At 36.4% G+C, this 21405-nt stretch overlaps 1 protein-coding gene across 1 annotated transcript in view; it reads right to left on the bottom strand.

Moving 5' to 3' along the window:
* Positions 1 to 19710, bottom strand: part of LOC121424931 (eukaryotic peptide chain release factor subunit 1) — a 29327-nt gene extending 9617 nt beyond the window's left edge. Inside the window, exons 1-8 of the mRNA XM_041620825.1 lie at positions 19166 to 19710; positions 14806 to 14922; positions 14078 to 14276; positions 12040 to 12178; positions 11220 to 11410; positions 9070 to 9199; positions 4540 to 4695; positions 3732 to 3796 (exon numbers count right to left, since the gene is read on the bottom strand). Coding sequence (XP_041476759.1) covers positions 3732 to 3796; positions 4540 to 4695; positions 9070 to 9199; positions 11220 to 11410; positions 12040 to 12178; positions 14078 to 14276; positions 14806 to 14922; positions 19166 to 19254 — 1086 coding nt within the window. The 5' untranslated portion in view covers positions 19255 to 19710. The remainder of the gene's footprint in view (positions 1 to 3731; positions 3797 to 4539; positions 4696 to 9069; positions 9200 to 11219; positions 11411 to 12039; positions 12179 to 14077; positions 14277 to 14805; positions 14923 to 19165) is intronic.
* Positions 19711 to 21405: the final 1695 nt, after the last annotated feature.

Below are 21405 nucleotides of genomic sequence, written 5' to 3'. Positions count from 1 at the left end.
TGGAATCATATCCATCTACCTCTGAAAATGAAGATGAGACCCCTGCTCAAAGTGACATCAAAAAGTCAATTGCCCACGAATTGGAAGTATATCTCCAGCAGCCAGTTGCAAAACTCGACAGCAACGTTTTGGAGTATTGGAGCAGTCGCAGACAAACCTTCCCCAACTTAGCGCCAGTTGCTGCTGCCTACCACGCTTGCCCACCATCCAGTGTCACTGCAGAACGGATGTTTAGTGTCGCAGGTGACATCGTAACAAAAAAAAGGTGTTCGTTAACTCCACACAACCTGCAGCGACTCGCCATGATAAAGGTAAACAAGAACTATATTGAATAATGCGACTATAATCTAAACTCGCAACTTCGGACAATATAACTTGGAACCGTATTCTTCATGGTACATGTACATTACAGATGTCATAATGATTTAATTCTTGACATCGAACATGATTCATATTTATAATCCCAGTAACTTATTAACTTAAAGGGGAAAAAATATCACACTCGCGAGGTAGCTAATGATTTTGAGGAATTAATTGATGTGTCCTTTACTATCTTAAATATTGCCAAACATAGCTAAATGTGTATTCATTATCATGTTTTTGTTTTAAGAAAGTTAAAATCTCACCGCTGTCATTCATGCTTTTATTTTTGAGACCATATCGGATGCGATATACCGCCTGTATATTATGTTAAATGAGTACTATTTAGATTAGAAAACCACAGGGGCCGCGAAACGGGGGAAGGCAGCGCACTTATATTTCCAAACCGTGTACAAAAACGTAAAAATGACCATCTGATTTTGATGTTTTTGCATGGTCACCCCCTCCACTTCAAAAACCGTTCCGCTGCCCCTGAACAAGTTTCAGATTATCATGAATGCAAACTGATACTAAAATAGTGATTTAAAAACTTTTGATACTTATAGTTATAGTGATTGATTTTTTTTGTTCTTATTGGAGCATGTAAATTGGACTAAATCCCCAATCATTTTGAATAAAAAGACGTGAAAAAAAAAAAAAACATACATCGAATTATTGAATTTGGCAATGACGATCATTGCATTATGGGAGCCATCACAGTAGTTATTCAAACATGTAATATCCTGAAAATAAATATCTCCTATTATCATAGCTAAGTTTCATGTAATCCGGAATTGAAGCAGAATGATTGTGATTTGATAAATTTACCATTATTACGCAACAAACAACACAATTTGTTTACATATGTAATCTTTTTTTTCGTTGATCTGAAGGGCATTGATTTTTTTACCTTTCGTTATTAATCATTTGTGGCATGCTATTAAAATGCAAATTCAGAAGAAAAAATCAATATAATAGACGAATTTTCAGAATATGAGTTTAATGAAGTGCCCCGAGTACGTTTGTGTGTATGCGTGGGACGTATTACAAGTTGGTGTGCGATTTTGAAATTGAAAGAGGTGGTTAAAATTGCTATAGGGATAGCTTCGAATGAATGAAAAAAAAGGGAGAGAGTGAACTTGGTATAATTCTGAGTCTGAGAATGACAGGTTCTAATATAGAGGGGATGGGAAGAATCCTGACTGAGGCTAATTGTAAAAAGGCATACAAAGCAAGGAAATCAAATACCTCCTTTAAAAACAAGTGAGGTCTCTTTTCCTTTATTCAATGATCCAATCAATCCCACAGATGTCTCTTTCATCAAAATAAACATTCTCATTCACTATCGATTTTTTTGGTTTCGATGTTGTGCCCGGAAGTAACTAAAATCCCCCCACCCCCTCCCCTGCGTTACAATGGTACATTTACGGCTTCTGTTTATTTAAAGTGTGACGGAGTGAAGAAAGCAATGGATATTGAAATCAAGAATTTGAGAGAGCGAGATGTGAGGGTAAGAGGGGAGAAAAATTCATTATCATGCAAAGTTTTAAAATTTGTACAAGAATGTTTTGAAAGAAACTGAAGAAAAAGAAGACCAGGCAAGATTTCAAAAGATATGAATGTTATTCCATCTCATTTTATTTTGATATTGTGGAGAATATTGCAACAAAATGAACAAATAAATATTACCTATACAAAAGAAATAGGAATACATGTTGAACATTAATGGGATTCTTTCTTTCTCCAGAGCGAAAGATGAAAAGTATACAATATATCCCAATGCTCTTCCTCGTCTTATTTTTTTTCAAACTATATTTCAATCATTTTGTGATTGGTTTAGTTCATTGACTTAATTCACGATGAAAAATCCCCTTTCCAATTTTCTGATCACTAATAGCTATTAATAAAGTATTGAAGTACCCCAAAAGCCAAAACCCATTTCTAATCAACTTTGGCTTCATTCCACTGGAATTTCCATCGCCCTTGTTTATAATTTATTGACAAAAACAATGTCTGGAGAGTATCTGGAATTAGGTCACCGCGAAGAATAATTTCGACAGCCGGGTATTATAAACAATGTGGTTTCGGCTTTCACACATTCCAAGCATGTTGGCCTTTCATTCAAGACCATGTGCTTACGGCCAGAGAGTGACTCCTGTAATTGACAGATGAATGAACCAATCACAGCTCGCAAAGACTAAAGTTAACCGTTATTGGGTGTGTTGGTGCGATCACGGATGGGAGTGGTCGTATTTCTACTGGCTTAGCGCTCAGCCAATGGCTGATGAACGGAGATGCTACGTACACGTATGTTGGACTATCATAGCGAGGGCCAGGGCGGGAGCGCAGGTGCGCAGCGGATGAGGAAAAAAGTCGAATACGGTGTTGACAGTATAGTAGAGAGTTTGATGATAGATTAATTATCAAGACAGAGTATTGGCACGTGGCGTATGAACAAAAGATAAGATTTTCGGGCGTGTGTTTTCTTTTGAGGACAAGGTCAGAGGGGTGATGTCAGCCACAGTAGTTACTGTCAAAAAGGTCAAAACATTACATTTTTTGCACAACGCACATCAAATTAAACTGGTCCGGGTTACCGAACCGAACCGAGACGGACTTTGATTCTTATAAAATTTCCGAGCCGATTTCGGGCCGAGTTGAAGGCTCCGAGCTACAGCACTACTTTCAGCAAATATTCTCGACACCCTATTCTGTGACGTATCTAGCGCAAATTTAAATATTCAACGTTCTTGTGTTGACACCCTCTACGTTCGTTGATTAGGACGACTCATACTGATCACGTGGTCTGCACTCACAATTTTGCGCATATCATTCGTGAACTATGCGTGAAGTATGCTTGACCTATGCGCAAAGTATGCGCGAACCCGTCGTGAACTAGTCATGAACTGTGTGCCAATACCCCGGGGGTGTGTCTACTATTCTTTTGTACCACAAAATTTCTGTTCTGATGCCACGCATCGGTACGCAGTGACACAACTAGGTTGCGCATAGTTCACGAACAGTTCACAAATTTGTAATGCGTGCCACAATTTTCTACATGTTGAAAATTTTGGCACGCATTTCACGCACTGGAACGTACTGCCATGCACCTATCCGCAGGCTGGCACGCATAACTCGTGCATTGGCCCGCATGAGTGCGTACCCATGCGCAAACTATGCAGGAACCACAATGCGTGCAAGTGTCAACCAGGCATTAGACCGCTGGCCCACTGCATTCCCAAAAGTCAGCGCACTTGCCATAACTCGCGCAGTATGCCCAGCTATAACACTTACTACTGAAGACGGACAATCTGCCTGCCAGTCAATACATGAAGATCAAATATAAATAATAAAGTTCATAACACACTCACATCTTTATCAATGAAGTAGGTTTTGTCTTTCTCTTGTTCTGGATTTAGATGAAGTATCTTTTCCTCTGTAGGGAGAGAAAACAATGTGGTTGTAAATGTAAAATAAACAGAGCCTTGGCCTATGTAGAGTCAGTGATTTTCCGTTTAAAAAAATGGTCTTTTTTTCCGTTTCTGAAAATCTGCAATACCGTTTCAACTTGACCTAAAAATGGAAAATCCATTTTGTCACTGAAAATGTACACAGCAAAAACCTGAATTCCATTTTGCAAGGGTGAATTCCATGAATTTTTACATGAAAAGTTCAAGAACCGAACGGAATTTCTATTTTATTTACCGGTAAAATCGAAAATCACTGTCCCTACCCATGGCTAACCTCTCTCTTGCTTTCAATTTTATATTGATCAGTATTCATTTGTTCAAATTTCAAACATTAAATTCTCAATTTTCTTGTTTTAATGGTTAAATGAATAATCCTCACTATAAAACCAATGAACTTTGAAAATGGAAATTACAACATGGATCCACACATGGTTCCCGAAAACAAAGCTATTGAAAAAATTATTTTTTATTATTTGTTTTGGCGTCACCTGTGCCTGGGAGGCGAAAAGCGAACTGAATCACTCTGACCCTCGGGTCTCTCCTCCCGATATAACTGATTGGGGAGTGCAGGTGGACCACTACACCGGGGTTTCCCCCTACTCTTATACGAATAGTGAAGTGGGTTCTTAACGTGCAAAGGTGGTGACTCTCCTCTACACGGGACCTCCATTTAACGTCCTATCCGAGGGAGATATACAGCGGTGCTTACCGTCTGAAGAGTGGTTCTTGAGTACATATCGTGTGACGTCTAGATTCTCCCATACAATTAGGATTTCTACTGCCCCCATCTCGAGGGCTTTGAACGTATCTTCTACTCCGAAGCAGTACTTCCCCGTGTCTTGGGAGATCTCGTCAAAGTATTTACCTGAAGGAGATGAAAGTAACCATCACTCATGAGACGTGCAATGAAAATCATTACGTGATTCTGATTGTCACATCTTTTAAAGGACAAGTCCACCCCAACAAAAACTTGATTTGAATAAAAAGACAAAAATTTAACAAGCATAACACTTAAAATTTCATCAAAATCGGATATAAAATAAGAAAGTTATGACATTTTAAAGTTTCGCTTCATATCACAAAACAATTATATGCACATCTCGGTCGGTATGCAAATGAGGGAACTGATGACATCACTCACTATTTCTTTTGTATTTTATTATATGAAATATGAAATATTTTGATTTTCTCGTCATTGTCATGTGAAATGAAGTTTCATTCCTCCCTGAACATGTGGAATTCCATATTTTAACATTTTGTGCTTCAGGAAAGGAGGTCCTAATCATCAAATTCATAAAATATGAAATATTGTATAATTCAAACAATAAAAAAAACAAAAGGAAGAGTGAGTGAGTGACATCATCAACTCTCTCATTTGGATGTAACTGGCTCGTTCATATAACTATTTTGTTAAAAATCAGCGAAACTTTGAAATGTCATAACTTCCTTATTTTTCATCTGATTTTGATGAAATTTTCAGCATTTTGCTTGTCTGATTTTTTCTCTATTGATTCAAATCAACATTTTTCTGAGGTGGACTTGACCTTTAAGAATACTGATGACATGAATAGTGAAAACTTGAAGAGGAAACCAACACTGATGACTTTTGCCACAAGCAGAAAAATGAGAGAAATTTGTTGAATATGATGTCTTAAGGCTTTGAGTTTTGTTTCAAGTTTAATAATTGTGCATTCCTTGTGAGCTGCTCTTCCAAACAATACATGCTATGAAATTCATAAACTAATTCTATTATATGCTTTGTGATTAATCAATGGGTATATTTTGTACAAAGAGGTTAAGAACAATGTGTTGATGCATAGCAAAATAAATAAGAAGTTATCTAACAGCATTTGATGGATTCTTAGCATAGAGCAATAATATAGACCTGTTTGGGCAAGAGGAAGAGGGTACATGTACCTGGAAAATGATATTGCAAAAGTATGAATTAAGAAGATCATACAAGATATGTCCTTAATTGGATTTTCATTGAACCTGTAATGGCTTCTTTTTGTTATTTTATCTGCTTTTATTAAAGTCTGTCTAATCGGTACATAAAGTAAATTATATTAGAGTGTCATCTTTTAAAATGGCTTTATTAATTCATTATGCCCACCCCCCAGTATTAAAGGAGAATGAAACCTTTGGACCAAGATAGCTTGTGTGAAAACAGAAAAATCAAAGAAACAGATCAACGAAAGTTTGAGAAAAATCGGACAAATAATGAGAAAGTTATGAGCTTTTGAATATTGCGATCACTAATGCTATGGAAATCCTCATATTGGCAATGCGACAAAGATGTGTGATGTCACTCTTGAACAACTCTCCCCATTACTTTAGTATATATTTCACTTAAATTGCCTCTTTTATTACATCTATCAGTAGAACATGTATTCTTTCTATAGGAGGGCATGTAATACAGATTTTTAAAGAATACATCATGGATAAAGAGTTTGTATCACCATACGAAAAAGCAAAAAGGCACATTTTAAAGGCACATTTCATAGTCCATCAAAGGGAAAGTTGTTCATGTGTGAAATCACACATCCTTGCCGTGTTGCCAATGGGAGGATCTCCATAGCATTAGAGATTGCAATATTCAAATGCTCATAACTTTCTCATTATTTGTCCGATTTTTTCAAACTTTCTTTGTTCTTATTCTTTGATTTTTCTGTTTCGACACAAGCCTACTTGTTCCAAAAGTTTCATTCCCCTTTAAGGTAAAAAAAAAACTTATGAAATGATTATCTAACAAATTTAGTGATTGGATCAGTCAGGGCGCAACATATGAAGATCATATCTTAAATTTTCAGCCTAAACCTAACTTGAGAAGTTATTTCACAGCAGAAAGAAAAAAAGATGCAGATATTTTTTTTTTATTTTGCTAAAAAAGCCTTCTGCTCCAAAAATTTTTTTTTATATGACAAAATACACCCAATTTCTGGCAAAACATATTTTCATTTCATATTATCTACACCATAACAGGTGTAGGACATACTTGTTATATTTAATGTAGTAATGATCTGGAATAATGGTGGACAATTTTAGAGGATTTACCCAAACTTTAATAAAAGGAACTATAAGAAACATTTTATCATAACGGCAAACTTCCCTACACTGAGCTTGAATACATAGGCAATCCTGGGACATCCGATCGAACTAACACAGCAATGCTTTTCTTTTGTTTACCAAGAATTCAATTGTGCTTTGGAAATCGCCATATCAACAGGAACTAATCAAGGACAAACATCCACAATGTGGTTTGGCAAATGCTAAAGCCTAGATTTATTGTCATAATGAATTTCCCACTTGACTACTGAATTCTGCATTTGAATTTGACTTCTTACAGGGGCTATCCAGTTCTAGTTGGCATTGGGTTAAGAAAACAATGAACAGGTCTCAGGAAGTGGCATGCTTAACCCATGCTCAAAATGTTGATTAAAGGAAGATGCACAATTTGCTTGCTATTTTTAAAAATAACATACAGGAGACTATTCAGGCAATATTGTGACAGGCGATATATCATAGACCCAGCATCTTCTATTTATTGAAATGTTAATGTCGCGATTCATTTATTTGAAACCCTATCTAGGCCGGGGTATTTGGGGAGTTCCTATGGCCGGGGGGGCCTCCCAGGCCCCCCCCTAAGATCTCGGCCGTCGACCGCACGGTCGCGCCGAAAATTGGCACGCGGGTTGCCTGGGACATAATCTACAAGATTATATAGTAATTTATTTCATGCGAATCGCTATTAAGTGATTATGCTAATTTATGCGTAATTAGTATGCGAAATCATACTTTTCCCTCTAACTCCCTAAATAAAGCTCCAAATGTACTAATTTTTGGTATAGAAACTCTTTGTGGTGTCCTTAGCAAGTGTACATGAAAAAATTTGTGATATCAAATCATTTTCTTATGTATTATATTGTTTTTTGCAATTTCTTATGTATTTCTTTGTTTTTTTGACCTTTTGTTTTTCATTGTTTTTTCAATGAAATTTGTTGGGGACTCTTCTGTGATCATAAAAAGCATAAAATGAATACATTTAGACTAGCAAAACTAAAAATAATCATACATTTATGAATTTTGGTTGAAAACACAATTTGCATTGACTTTGTACACAAAATCACGTTTTTGAGCAATTTTCGGTCTGACATGCACTTACATAATGTTGCGTAATTTCGGAACCATGTACCCGGGTGAAACAAAATTGGTCTCAAAAGTTGCGCAAGACTTGAAAGTAAAAAGTCAGCGAGCGGCGCGGTCAAAAAATTTCGCATGGCGAAAATATCGCGCGATTTGTTGAGGGGGGGCCTCCGAGGCCCCCCCCGGCCTAGATAGGGTTAAGAGATCATGTGACTGGGGGGGGGCTCCCAGGTCCCCCCGTGAGATCTTGGCCGTCAATCGTGTGTGATCGCCCCAAAAATTGGCTCACAGGTTGCCTGGGATATAATCTACAAAATTCTTTATTAACTTATTTTATGCAAATCACTATTAATTATGCTAATTTATGCATAATTAGTATAAAATCATACTTTTTCCTCTGATTCCCTAAATAAAGCTTCAAATGTTTTATTTTTGGGTGTAGAAACTCTTTGTGGTGTTCTTTGAACGTTAAAAACAAACTGCGATATCAGATCAAATTATGTATTATATTGGTTTTTGCAAATTCTTATGCATTTTTTTAACCTTTGTTTTCCCTTGTTTGTTTACAAACTTTGTCGGGGCTCTTTTGAGATCAAAAACAGCATAAAATAAATCCATTTAGACCAGTAAATCTAAAAATAATCATACATTTATGATTTTCGGTTGAAAACACAATTTGCACTGACTTTGTACACGAAATCATGTTTTGAGCAATTTTGGGTCTGAAATGCACTTACAAAATGTTGCGTAATTTTGGAACCGCGTACACGGCATCGCAAATTTGGTCTCGAAAGATGCACAAGACTTGAAAGTAACCGAGCACCCCCCCCCACCCTAGATAGGGTTAATGACAATCAATTAAAACTGCAATAGAAACCGGTGGGTGTTTCATAAAGCTGTTTGTAAGTTAAGAGTGACTTTTAGAATGACTGGTGAACCTTTCTCATGAGCTAAATAATCACCAATGAACATTTACGGGTGATATCACTTAGCACAAGAAAGGATCACCAGTCGCTCCTAAAGTCACTCTTAACTTACAAACAGCTTTATGAAACGGTTTCCCAGTCTCTTTTCTCCATTCAATCATAAAACTTACCAATAAGTTTCTTCTCTTGAATAAATTTGACATTTGATAAGACCTCTGCTGATAGTTCAATAGCTTGATTAAATCCATTCTCTCCACCGTACGATACGTCAACCAATTTGAGAATTTTAGCTTGCAACCTCTGTAAGAGAAAGAAAACAATGACTTACTTCTCCGTTAAATGTACCTCAGGGTGTTAAAACTGTCAAAAAGCTTTTAAAAGTCGCAATGTCTACTATCTGAACACGAGACTGAATAAAATCAGAGTTGAACTCAATCTTATAATTCCAGTTTATTTTCGGTACTTATTTCATAGTAATAGGTGGTTTATGTAAACAATCTCAATCTAGGATAATATGGCAACAATTAACCTTCAATTTTAATACTTTCTATAAAAGTAATTGAGTTTATATAAATGACTAAAATACATAATTCATTCTTGAGTAAAGCAAGAAAATGAGATGATTTCGGGGGTTCCATAACATTTGCTCTGGCGACAATTCCTCCACTATAAATTTTAAAAGCTACTTGAACGACGGATTAAGTGCATGTCCAATGAGGGTTTTTGTCAGTTTTTTTCTTTCATTTATTTCTGACAATTCTCAGTGGAATTTCAGGTTCTAAATTACACTGGCGCATTTCAGCAACAGTTTCCACCTTACTCAAATAAATATGGGTCAAGTCCATCCCAGAATTTTTTTTATTTGAATAGAGAATAATCAATCTAGTATAATGCTGAAATTTTCATCAAAATCGGATGTAAAATAAGAAAGTTATGACATTTTAAAGTTTTGCTTAGTTTTCACAAAAATGTTATATGCACATTTCAGTGATGTGCAAATGAGAGATTCAATGATGTCCCTTTACTTACTATTCCTTTCGTTTTTATTGTTTGAATTATACAATATTTCTATTTTTACAGATTTGACAATTTGGACTGTACTGACCAGGATGTGCATATAACTATTTTGTGAAATTAAGCGAAATATTTTAAAATGTCATAACTTTCTCACTTTACATCCAATTCTGATGAAATTTTCAGTGTTTTGCTTGTTGTATTTTTCTCTTTTTATTCAAACTTGTTGTTGGGGTGGACTTGTTCTCTAAGCCAAGAGATGGATTTGGTTGGTTCTAAAATACACAACTGCGACTTATTGGCCCATACCATGGTTAACTCTGTGCTAAAATTATGGGAAGCCAAACATTTCAATGTTTACAGTGAATGCTTCTTATGTTTACTGTGCTTTGTACTAATTCTTTAATGGTGAAGACAACCGTGTCCTTCCCAGGCAGTTAAAAACTTTTTGGGAGTCAAATGAGCAGATAGTTCACCCTAAAAAGACTGGGGGGGCTGATTCAGCCCCCCCTCTACATTTTTCGTGATAAATCCGCCACACGAAATTGTTTGACCGCGTCGCTCGCTGACTTTTTACTTTCAAGTCTGGCGCAACTTTTGAGACCAAAATTGTGACCCCCGGGTACGCGGTTCCAAAATTACGCAACATTTCGTAAGTGCATGTAGACCCAAAATTACTCAAAAACGTGAATTTGTGTACAAATCCAATGCAAACAGTGCTCTTAGCCAAAATTCATAAATGTATCATTATTTTTCCTTTTACTGCTTAAAATCAATTAATTTTTATCTTTTTTATGGTCAAAATAAAGTCCCCTACAATTTCCATTGAAAAAACAATAAAAAACAAAAATTCGAAAAAACACAGAAATACATAAGAAATTTAGAAAACAATAGAATACATCAAAAAATAAATGTGATTTTGAATTTTTTTTTAAATCAATTTGATCAGATGCCTATCTAGAGTATGTGAAACAAAAATTAGCATTTCAAGGGCATTATTTTATTAATTAGAGCAAACTTATGATTTTATGCATAAATTAGATTAATTAATGAGACATTAGATTTTTTGCAGAATTTGATGTTATAGTTTTGTAGATAATGCCATGGGTAATGCGTGTGCCAATTTTCGTCGCGATCGCGCGATTGATGGCCGAGATCATAAGGGGGGGCTGAATCAACCCCCCCGTCTTCTTAGGCATCAAAATAGCCCAGTCTATTTAGGGTTAAACCACAACTTAAATCCAGAGTTTAAATCAAACCCGACTCAAGAATACGAGCCATCGAGGTTAGGTTTGAAATCACTTACAGGATCAAACATATCTGACTGGCTGAGTTCCGTCTTGAAATCAGCAGACCCTGCTAAGATGAGACCCCCGATGTTGGGCTTGTCGTTACTGATGTACAGCTGGACCGCCGTCTCGGCGACCTTCCTCACGTAATTGTGGCGCTTCTCCATCCTGAGACGGGCAAAACGAAGAGCGGACTGACCTCCACGACCTTGGGGAGAAAGGCGATATTCGGAGATGGGTCATTAAAGGCATACTGTCTTCAGTTTTCACTGGGTGGGAGTGGGTTTTTTTTTTGGCTGACCACAGAATTATGAAGAATTGATCAAGAAACATCTATAAATGGGATAGCCACTGTAAGCGGGGGGGGGGGGGGGGGGCAGCTTACTTGCTGTCCATGTGATACAGATTCTCCACTGTATAGAGCTTCAGACACTTTCTACTAAAGAAAGTAAAATAATGAGTTTAAGAGAAGAGGCAACAAGTGGGCCAAACAGAACTCCCTTTCTACAAAGAGATTGTATGGTGCGTACATTGTACGATGTCCCTGCGCTGATTGCACTATACAACTGTGCTGCGACTGTACGAGGCTACTTCAATGTGTTTGTGGGCTACAACCTTACAATTTCGAAAGATTTATAAAAATCCATGTTAAACAAAATCGTAGCATCCAAGGTATTCGTGAACCTGTACGAAAATGCTCCATTTACTTAGAGATTTCCAATCACCTTGGATTTTATTGATGGTTACATGTCATCCTTCAAAGATTGTACCATTTGGATACCATCACCTTACTTGCAACAATGACTGTAGATCAAATGTACATGGGGTGTTACTCACCGTGTTTCTTTGGTAAGTCTACTGTGAATTTGTGAAGGACTTCTCTAGTGTTTCCCGATAGTGTACCAAATAGAGCACCGTTACCGTCCATCACGATGAAACCAAATTTATTGTCGTCTGCCAGTAATGCCATCAAAGCCTGTCAAATGATAGCAAAACACAATACAGAGGGAATAAATTTATATCAAATACATTGTCAAATTTGCCTTAATTTCATTCGCTACCACTGGTTTGGGAAAATTTGACTGACATCCTAGTACGACTTTTATACTTTTATTAACAATATAAGGACTGAATACACTATTTTTCTTACATACTACTTCTGATAACTTCTAAATTATCTAAATCAGAGGCTAAAACCTGGACTACTGCTGCTGCTGCTGCTACTACCACTACCACTCCTCAAATACAAGAAATTAGTATGCCTAGGCTTTGAAAATTTGTAGGCCAGAACACTTATCAACCACATACTACCACTAATACAACCACTACCACTCCTCAAATACAAGATATTAATATGCCTAGGTTTTGAAGATTTGTAGGTCAGAACTCTTTATCAACCACATCACACATCATTCAACTGTCCCAGACTCTATAACACCAGCGTGGATAAATGTTCAGTCAACATACAATGGGGCAGTGTGGTAGCATAACCTGTAGGGGGGGGGGGGGGGTGGGGACCGCAATATCCTGCAAGTTCGACACCACCAAGATCACCAATCACCCCTTCCATGATCCTCATATGGACCCTCCCTCCCCCCATCCCTTCAGGAAAGCTAACCCAGGTGAGCATGTGTTTCAGCAGGATGCCTAAGGCATCTTGTCAAAAGTCTGGGCCACCTCTTTCCTGCAGGAATCCTGCAAGGGGCTTTTCATCATTAAATCAGTATCCTCCATCCATGACAAAACAATGGGGAATGCGGGGAAAGTCGTCATGAAAGATGCACAGAGCATTTATAACAGTTTATTTTCAATTGGTCTAATGCGAATTTGTCAAATTACCAACTCGTCTATCATTTGGTCTACCATCATTTTGTCCACTCTCCACATGGTCTAACTGCCATTTCGTCCACTTACCATTTCGTCTAATAACCAGTTGGCCCAATAGCCATTTAGTCCATATACCATTTGGTCTAATTGGACCAAGTGTTGATTGAGCAAAATGAAAGAAAATAAAATGGATATTAGAGCAACTGGTTATGACACGAAATGGTCATAGACGAATTAATGAGTAGACGAAGTGATGTTTGAACCAAATGTTTACTGGACCAAGTAGTTGTAAGACGAAATGTTGGATGGAATGGCATAAGACAAGATGAAGTAGACCATGTTTTGAGTGGACGAGTTGGCAGTAGACGAATTGGCAATTTACCTTTATACTAGCAAGATTCAGGCAAAAAGAATTAAAATACAGCAAATACTATTGACAAGGGCTGACCTAGTATACAAATACACCGTGCATGATGCTTAAGGATCTACAGTATCTAAAACCAATCACATCGAAGGAACATCAATAGTACTTAATGGTACTATTGATGTTCAGAGTGTGAATAATTCTGGCTTGCTCGCGTCTGAGTCACTGTATCTTTTTTATATTCCTTCCACCTGTATAAATCCTCATCCCATCAAATAAGAAAAACAAAGAAAAACAAGTCAATAACTTATGAAAAAATTTCATCTAAATTTTCAATTATGCTGAACGCTAATAGCAGGCAGCCAACTCCCCAAAAAGTTATGTTAGGACTAATTTAAATCTAATGTTAGGCCTAAATTGTTTATTTAGATCTAACATTAGCAACTGTTCAGTTTAATCTTAGATTTTTAATAGACTATTGTGGAGACTTAAGACTTATCAGTAATTTGGTTCATAACCAATGCATGAACTGCTTTCATATTCAAGACATGGTTGTTTCTTTTGGTTCACTGGTACCGCACAAACCAGACCATGCTCTCGGGCATAGTCGCGTTGCAGTCCCCTCGAGCCTCTAGAAACAACCATGCCTCTCATAGCAGTCCATATATCTATACTACCGCCTACCTCTGTGTGGAATTTGTTATCACATAAGTACAGCGATGTGTTGATAGGCCTGAATGGTTCAAAGTCAATGTTAACTTTCTTCTCTTTGCCGTCGTCCGTGACGATCGTCCCGCAGTAAATGACGAGCCCATTTGGAGGTACTTTGGAATATAGTTTGAGACGTTGCTGTACTGATGTGATTGCTGAGAGCACGGACAGTCTGCAGAAAAAAAGAAATATACATGACTGTACATGGGAATGTGTATTAACATGCAAAATAGGGGGCAGGTACAGCCAGATGTAAAGAGAATGGAGGAGAGAAAAATACAATGTACCAAAGGAAAAAATAGAAAAAAGACCCAAAACAAAGAAAAACGGACAGGAAGGGAAATAACGTTAACTGAAAAAGAGAAACTGTAGATTTTGCTCAACATATTCTTGGATTCTTTCAAAGATAGCTAAATAATTCTGAAGTGAGAGTGAACAGTGGGAAGGGGGGGATGAGAGCAAGACAGGGGGAGGGGGTTAGGAGAATACTTGGTAGTAGAGACAGACCAATATACCAAACAAAAGTAGTACAGAGTCAGATCTGCATTGCCTTGTCTCTCAGAAGGTTTAAAAATATATTTCTACTTTCTCTACAATTGAATTTACACTTTGTACACGGATGATAGGAAGACTATCTTTATCTATTTTTTTCTCTTCACATATTACATCCTCGTTCCTATTTCTGTTTCTTGGTGACTCACCTGTTTACTCTACTTTTTATGTTTGAAGCCGTTCCAAATTCATCAGCCAACATTTTTGCTACTCTTGAGATTTGATCCTTGGGTGGGATGATGAGTGAAATCATACTGGTTCCATTCCTTGAAATCAAAACACAATAAAGATTAATTTACTGCATGTTCTTAAAAGAAGTTTCCATGTATACATAAAAATAACTGCTGGTATTCCAATATGGACTGCAGTATGTATATTTTGGGTGCAGTAAATCCATTGTACAAAACATTACATGTACATGTAGTACACTGTATATTATTTGTTTTTTGTATTGTATTATACCTGCAAAATGTAGGTCCATATTACATTGAAGAAAAATATATGTATACAAATGATACAGCTTTAACCCTAAATCTCCCGGGGTATTTTGATTCTTGTCATTCCCTGGGGGGGGGGCCATTATGGCCCCCCCTTAAGATCTCGGCTGCCGATCGCGCGAGCGACCGAAAAATTTGCACGCTGGTAGTGTGCGATGTAATCTACAATTCTGTATGGTAAAATTTTCCAAAATAATGAGATTTTATTTTATATGAATTAATTATGCTAATTTATGCATAAATTTACTTTTTGCTCTAATTCATTAAATAAAGCTCCTAGAATGCTAATTTTTGGTAAAAATTTTCTTTGTAGCATTCTTAACAATCGTAATTCAAAAAAACTTTGGTTTGGAAATAAATTTCTTATGTATTTTATTGTTTTATGAATTTCTTATGTATTTCTCTGTTTTTTTACTTTTTGTTTTTTATTGTTTTTTCAATGGAAATTGTTCCAGACATAATTCTGATCATAAACAAGGCAAAATTAATTAAGTTTAATCAGTAAAAGTAGAAATAATGATTCATTTATGAATTTTGGCTAAATACGCAATTTGCATTGGATTTGTACATGAAATCACGTTTATGAGCAATTTTGGGTCTGACATGCACTTGCATAATGTTGCGTAATGTCGTAACCGCGTACCCGGGCGTCACAACTTTGGTCTCAAAATTTGCGCGAGACTTGAATGTAAAAAGTCAGTGAGCTGCGAGGTGAAAAAATTTCGCGCAGCAGATATATCGCGAAAATTGTTGAGGGCGGGGCATTATGGCCCCCCCCCCCGGGAGAATTACGGTTAATAAGTGAAAGACTAATCAATCTTCCCTCGTAAATTATGATTTTCATATGCACGGTCTATGACAGTATGCTCTAATCTACCTTTAATGTACTATTATTACAATTTCTGCAAAAGAAACCAAGGGTGGAGAAGTCTCCCGACTTCGAACCACAAGGTCTTGGGTTCGAATCCCACCGCAGCACTCATGTCCTTTGGCAAGGCGTTTATTTATATTTGCCACTCTCCACCCAGGTGTAGAAAATGGGTACACATTAGAAAGGAATTCCTTGAATGCTCTAACGTTCGATCAGGGTAGCCATGCTAAAGCCGGGGTAATAGTATACAATAATAACCATTTTCAATTTTTGGATAAAATAAAATTTTATTGATTATTTATTACACGATACATGGAAAAAGTGCTTGCATATGACCTAGCAAATCAAAAAAATAAAATTCTAATAACATTTTTAATCTTTGATGGATTTTTTTCTCAACCCTTCAGTCACCAACATTTTTATTTTTCTGCTATTTTTACAATAGATTTTTTGTCTGGGTGAACTTCCCCTTTAATGAACAATTCCAAAACATGAGGCTCATATTTTGATAAAGATTCAAAATCATGAACATAGACATTGATTATAGTTACTGTCATGAAATTATAATCAACTGTCCTGTTACCATGGTAACTACTAGACTAGTAATTACCACAATATCAAAGCAACCACAGAGAAGGGATTGGCTAGTGGGATAATCACATTCTAAAATCTTGGCAAGAGTCCCGCATGATGTTGTTATTAAACTTCTAATGCCAATGATTCATGAACAATAAATCCTGATGGATCACAGCTAGCTGTCCAAATCAATCATTTTTTTTCTCTTCACACCATGAATAACACAACTAAGCATGTTATTACTTTGTTGGAAATTGAGAAATTCCCCCCCCCCAAAAAAAAAAAATGTACCACTCTTTGAAATATCATATGGATTGGAATTCAACATTTGAAAAATTTGAAATAAAATACACTTTGTTTATACTTCGAATCTTTCTATTTATTTTCTTTAAGTTCTTGGTACATTTGGTGCATACTATACATGTACCCAGGGTGCTACATAAGCACTTGCCTGATTGCCTGGGGCAAGTAAAATTTAGAGTTGGGCAAGTGTTTTGAAGCAAAGACCAAAACCACATGCCCAATTTGGGCAAGCAAAATTCTCACAGAAAAATGACCAAATGATATATGGTAAATTATGATATTGACTCTGATTTTGGTAATGGCAGGCAAGATAAAATCACTTTGGAAAAAGAAATACAATAATACATGTACATGTAGATCAGTTCATGTCAAAAAGAGAGAATAGGGTGAACAGTTTATAAAAAAATGCATAAATTTCTTTTGAAGAGGTAAAAGGTTATTTTCAAGGATATTTGGGGGCAAGTGAAATAAATTTTCGGGCAAGTATACTCCAACTATTTAAAGATCTACTTGCCCAGCTAGGCAGGTGCTTCTAAAAAGTTATGTAGCACCCTGATGTAACATCAATGTCAAACCCTCACATTTAATTCCGTTTTGAAAGCCAATCAATTATTTGAATGCCTGTCTCTTGAAGTATATTTGTTCTTAATATTACTTACATTACCCTATTATGTTTTCAAATCCCATTTACATGTACAGACAGTGCACTTTTCCTTGTGTCTTTAACTCTTTACTGATTACTATACCTATTGATTTCATTGGGAGGCATGTGCGTTCTCATCTGTTCCATTATGTTTCTTAATTCATAGTCATAGGGAACACATAAAGATATTTTCTTTGAGAAAAGGGCCTGTGTTTCTAGCAAAGACAATGGCTAAGTGTCTAAGTGAGCTAACTTCTAGATGGTCTACAAAGACTACAATCCTCTCCAAAAACTACACTACTCAATATCCATGATCCTTGCTTTGGACTGACTTGTGCCGTTCTACTGCCGTACAAACCATATGACACTAGATGCACAATTGCTCTTCACAAGCCAATTAATGAGTACCAGGTGGGTGTTTCATAAAGTTGTTCATAAGTTAAGAACAACTGGTGATCCTTTCTTCTGGTAAATGGACTGGTATATTCATTGGCGATGGGAAAGAGTGTATAAGAAAGGATTAAGTTAAGAACGACTGGTGATCCTTTCTTCTGGTAAATGGTATATTCACTGGCGATGGGAAAAGTGTATAAGAAAGGATCACCAGTCGTTCTTAACTTACATGTATGAACAGCTTTATGAAACGGTCCCCAGATCAACACATTACTGCTACTGACGATTTACTCTTCTAATCTCAGAAGAGTGGAGGATCTAATGTAAACAGAGAAAGTTATTGAGTTAAACATTCTATCATTTTAACAATTTGTTATTTTCTATTTTCTCTAGTAAGAAGATGAAATGAAGGACACAAAACTTGTTTCCTTTGTATTAAATTTGTTATTCTGTTCTGATGCAAAAGGCCCCTCAAAATGCCTTTTCTAATTTTAATATGATTTTCCCTTTTATGGTTCTTCTGAGCATCAGTCAGGTGGGTGTTTCATGAAAGTTGTCAGCACTGACTAAATTGTCAGTGCTGACAATTTAAGTGAAATTAAAGGTCAAGTCCACCTCAGAAAAATGTTGATTTGAATCAAGAGAAAATCAGACAAGCACAATGCTGAAAATTTTATCAAAATCGGATGTAAAATATGAAATTTATGACATTTCAAAGTTTCGCTTATTTTTAACAAAAATAGTTATATGAACAAGCCAGTTACATCCAAATGAGAGAGTCGATGATGTCACTCACTCACTATTTCTTGTTTGAATTATACAATATTTCAATTTTTACGAATTTGACGATTAGGACCTCTTTGCCTGAAGCACAAATGTTAAAATAATGGAATTCCACGTGTTCAGGGAGGAATTAATTTCATTTCACATGACAATGACGAGAAAATAAAAATATTTCATATAATAAAATACAAAAGAAATAGTGATGTCATCAGTTCCTCATTTGCATACCGACCGAGATGTGCATATAACTGTTTTGTGAAATGAAGTGAAATTTTTAAAAACTCCTCAAAACAGACAGCTGCCAGCTGTCTATGCCCAGCGTTACAATGTTGGACTAAAGACCTTGCTCGTTCTACTAGTACTATGCTTACCATTAATACCAATTCATTAGACAACAGTTTATGATCCTACCATTCATTGCCTACTCAATAATGAGAACATACCCTCTTGCTGCCTGTAAACTTTTGATCAGTTTCTTGATTTTCCATATTTCGACATTCCTGTCAGCTGCAGTTTCCTCCTGTGCAGACATCTTTCTCTTATTCTGTTTCTAAAAATTCTACTTCTTGTCTCTCTTTCTCCAATCAACACTCTTGTTCACCAATAGTTAGTTCCACTAATAATAACAAGACTAAAGTTTTGATTTATATTATCAGATTTGGCAAGTAGTTGCCTATCTTTGAGTGCGCTTATTTATTTGGACACGTTTGGCCTTCCGCAGATCTATTCAATGCAACTCCAATGCCGGTAGGTTGCAACAAATGAATGAAACTCAATGGCCCCAACACGCTGTATCGACAACAGCGTGTGGCTCGTCTTGAACTGTATATTTGAAGTTTAACAGTACAAAATTCCACGATCGAAGCTATTCAGGGTCTTGGTCGATTAACTTCAAATCAGTTCTGTTCCAAAATGATTTGCATCGAAAATCAAGAATATGAAACAATTGCCTTTCACAATATGTTGGACACAACACGTCCTGATATTTCGCCCATGTGATGAAAGTTCGCGATTTCCAAATAAATGCAATATGTACGACTCAACCGGAAGTACGTATAGGTCACAACGACAAATTAGGAGGGATTTACCGGGACATAAATCATTCTGAAAATAATATTCGTAGCTATTTTACTTATAAAAATGATTATAAAACATCATTAAAATATAATATCATTAAAATAAAAGTGATTTTAGCAGTTAAACAATGTGAATTAATCAAAATAATATATCTCTCGTAGAAAGAAACCCCATATAATTTAATGGATTCATCCACTGCCCCCTATTTCACCTTTCTTTCATCGTAATGGTACATGGTACCGTGATAACTGATATATATTTTGGCCAGGAGAGATCCATCAATGCTGATAAATGCTGGAATAACTCACTTGCTTCTAATAAAAGATAACTGATTATCCTATCTTTCATCTCCCATTCTCTTTTAACATATTTCTTTTAATTAATGATTTCTTTCTCAAATCGCAAATGTTTTTTTTTTCCTGATAGAGCAGCCTCTGGTGAGATGGTAGGTCAGTGATCTATTTTAGTGGTAGAGACGTCATCTTCTAAATCAACTTTTCGGAAGCGCGCGTCGTCGCGCTCGACCGCTTAGAGAATGGTTGAAGACTTGATAGACTTCATGTTGGAGGTCTAGGGCCTGAAGCCTATTGTCCCTATTGTAAAGGCCTATATATTCAAATTTAGATCAGCGCAATTCAGCGCTGAACATTTTCAGAAGGCCCAGTCAAAAAGGGTTTAGAAAGGGTCAGGAAATTGTTTTCTAAATAAATTAAGAAAAGGTTTTGAAATATAGTCACCGCGGTAGGCTTATGTTTTATGGAAAAAAACCTGCAGGAATCTAGTAGGAACTTTTGAGTTTTAACCCAGTGTGTCAAACTGAGTCATACCCACAACCAATACATGTAGTTAATACAGGTTGAATTATAAATTGCTATCATCATGAAACAACGATTATGGCCATTATGCCCGGCGTTATGCTCCTTTGCAAGAATATCCTTCTTTTTTTTGTCTCTCGATCATGAGATTCTCAAACATACTTACTTTTTAATATCATTTACATAGAAAAAATGATTTGTGTTACAAATTCATACAACTCACATAAAAAAAATTACTAAACTTTTTTGGCTGCATCACGGTCAGTTTTTTTTTTCTTCAGAACATTGTTTAAACTGGAGGTCACTTACCCGAACAACAATTTGAATTGAATATATAAACAGAAGAAAAAAAATGAAACAAGCTAAAAATTGAAAATTCCATTAAATTGGAAGAACATTGTTCGACCGAGAATTTGAAAACAACATTTCATGTGTGTTCGTTATCAACGGTACATGGGGACACTATGGGAGTGATCCGCAAAGTGTGTGTGTGTGTATTTGAGTTTTGTCAGACGTGTATCAATCAGATATGATTATTTACGTCTGGGACCGACCTTTAACGTCACCATCCGAAAGACGTGACCAGGGCTCGAACCTCGACCCTCTGCATCAATTTGTAACTTCCCCACAGCTTGGATTCCAGGCGCACGCCACAACGCCCAGTTCAAAATCATTCATTCTTTTTTTTATGGATTTGGTTTGAATAACATCGGGGAGACTAGTTACCTCTTTCTACGTTTCTCTAGTTTTAGATCGACCAATTTCATATAGGAGTCATTTGAATTTATTAC

Source organism: Lytechinus variegatus, chromosome 12, assembly GCF_018143015.1.
Source record: "Lytechinus variegatus isolate NC3 chromosome 12, Lvar_3.0, whole genome shotgun sequence".
NCBI classification, from domain to species: domain Eukaryota; kingdom Metazoa; phylum Echinodermata; class Echinoidea; order Temnopleuroida; family Toxopneustidae; genus Lytechinus; species Lytechinus variegatus.
This window is presented reverse-complemented; position numbering and strand designations above follow the sequence as displayed.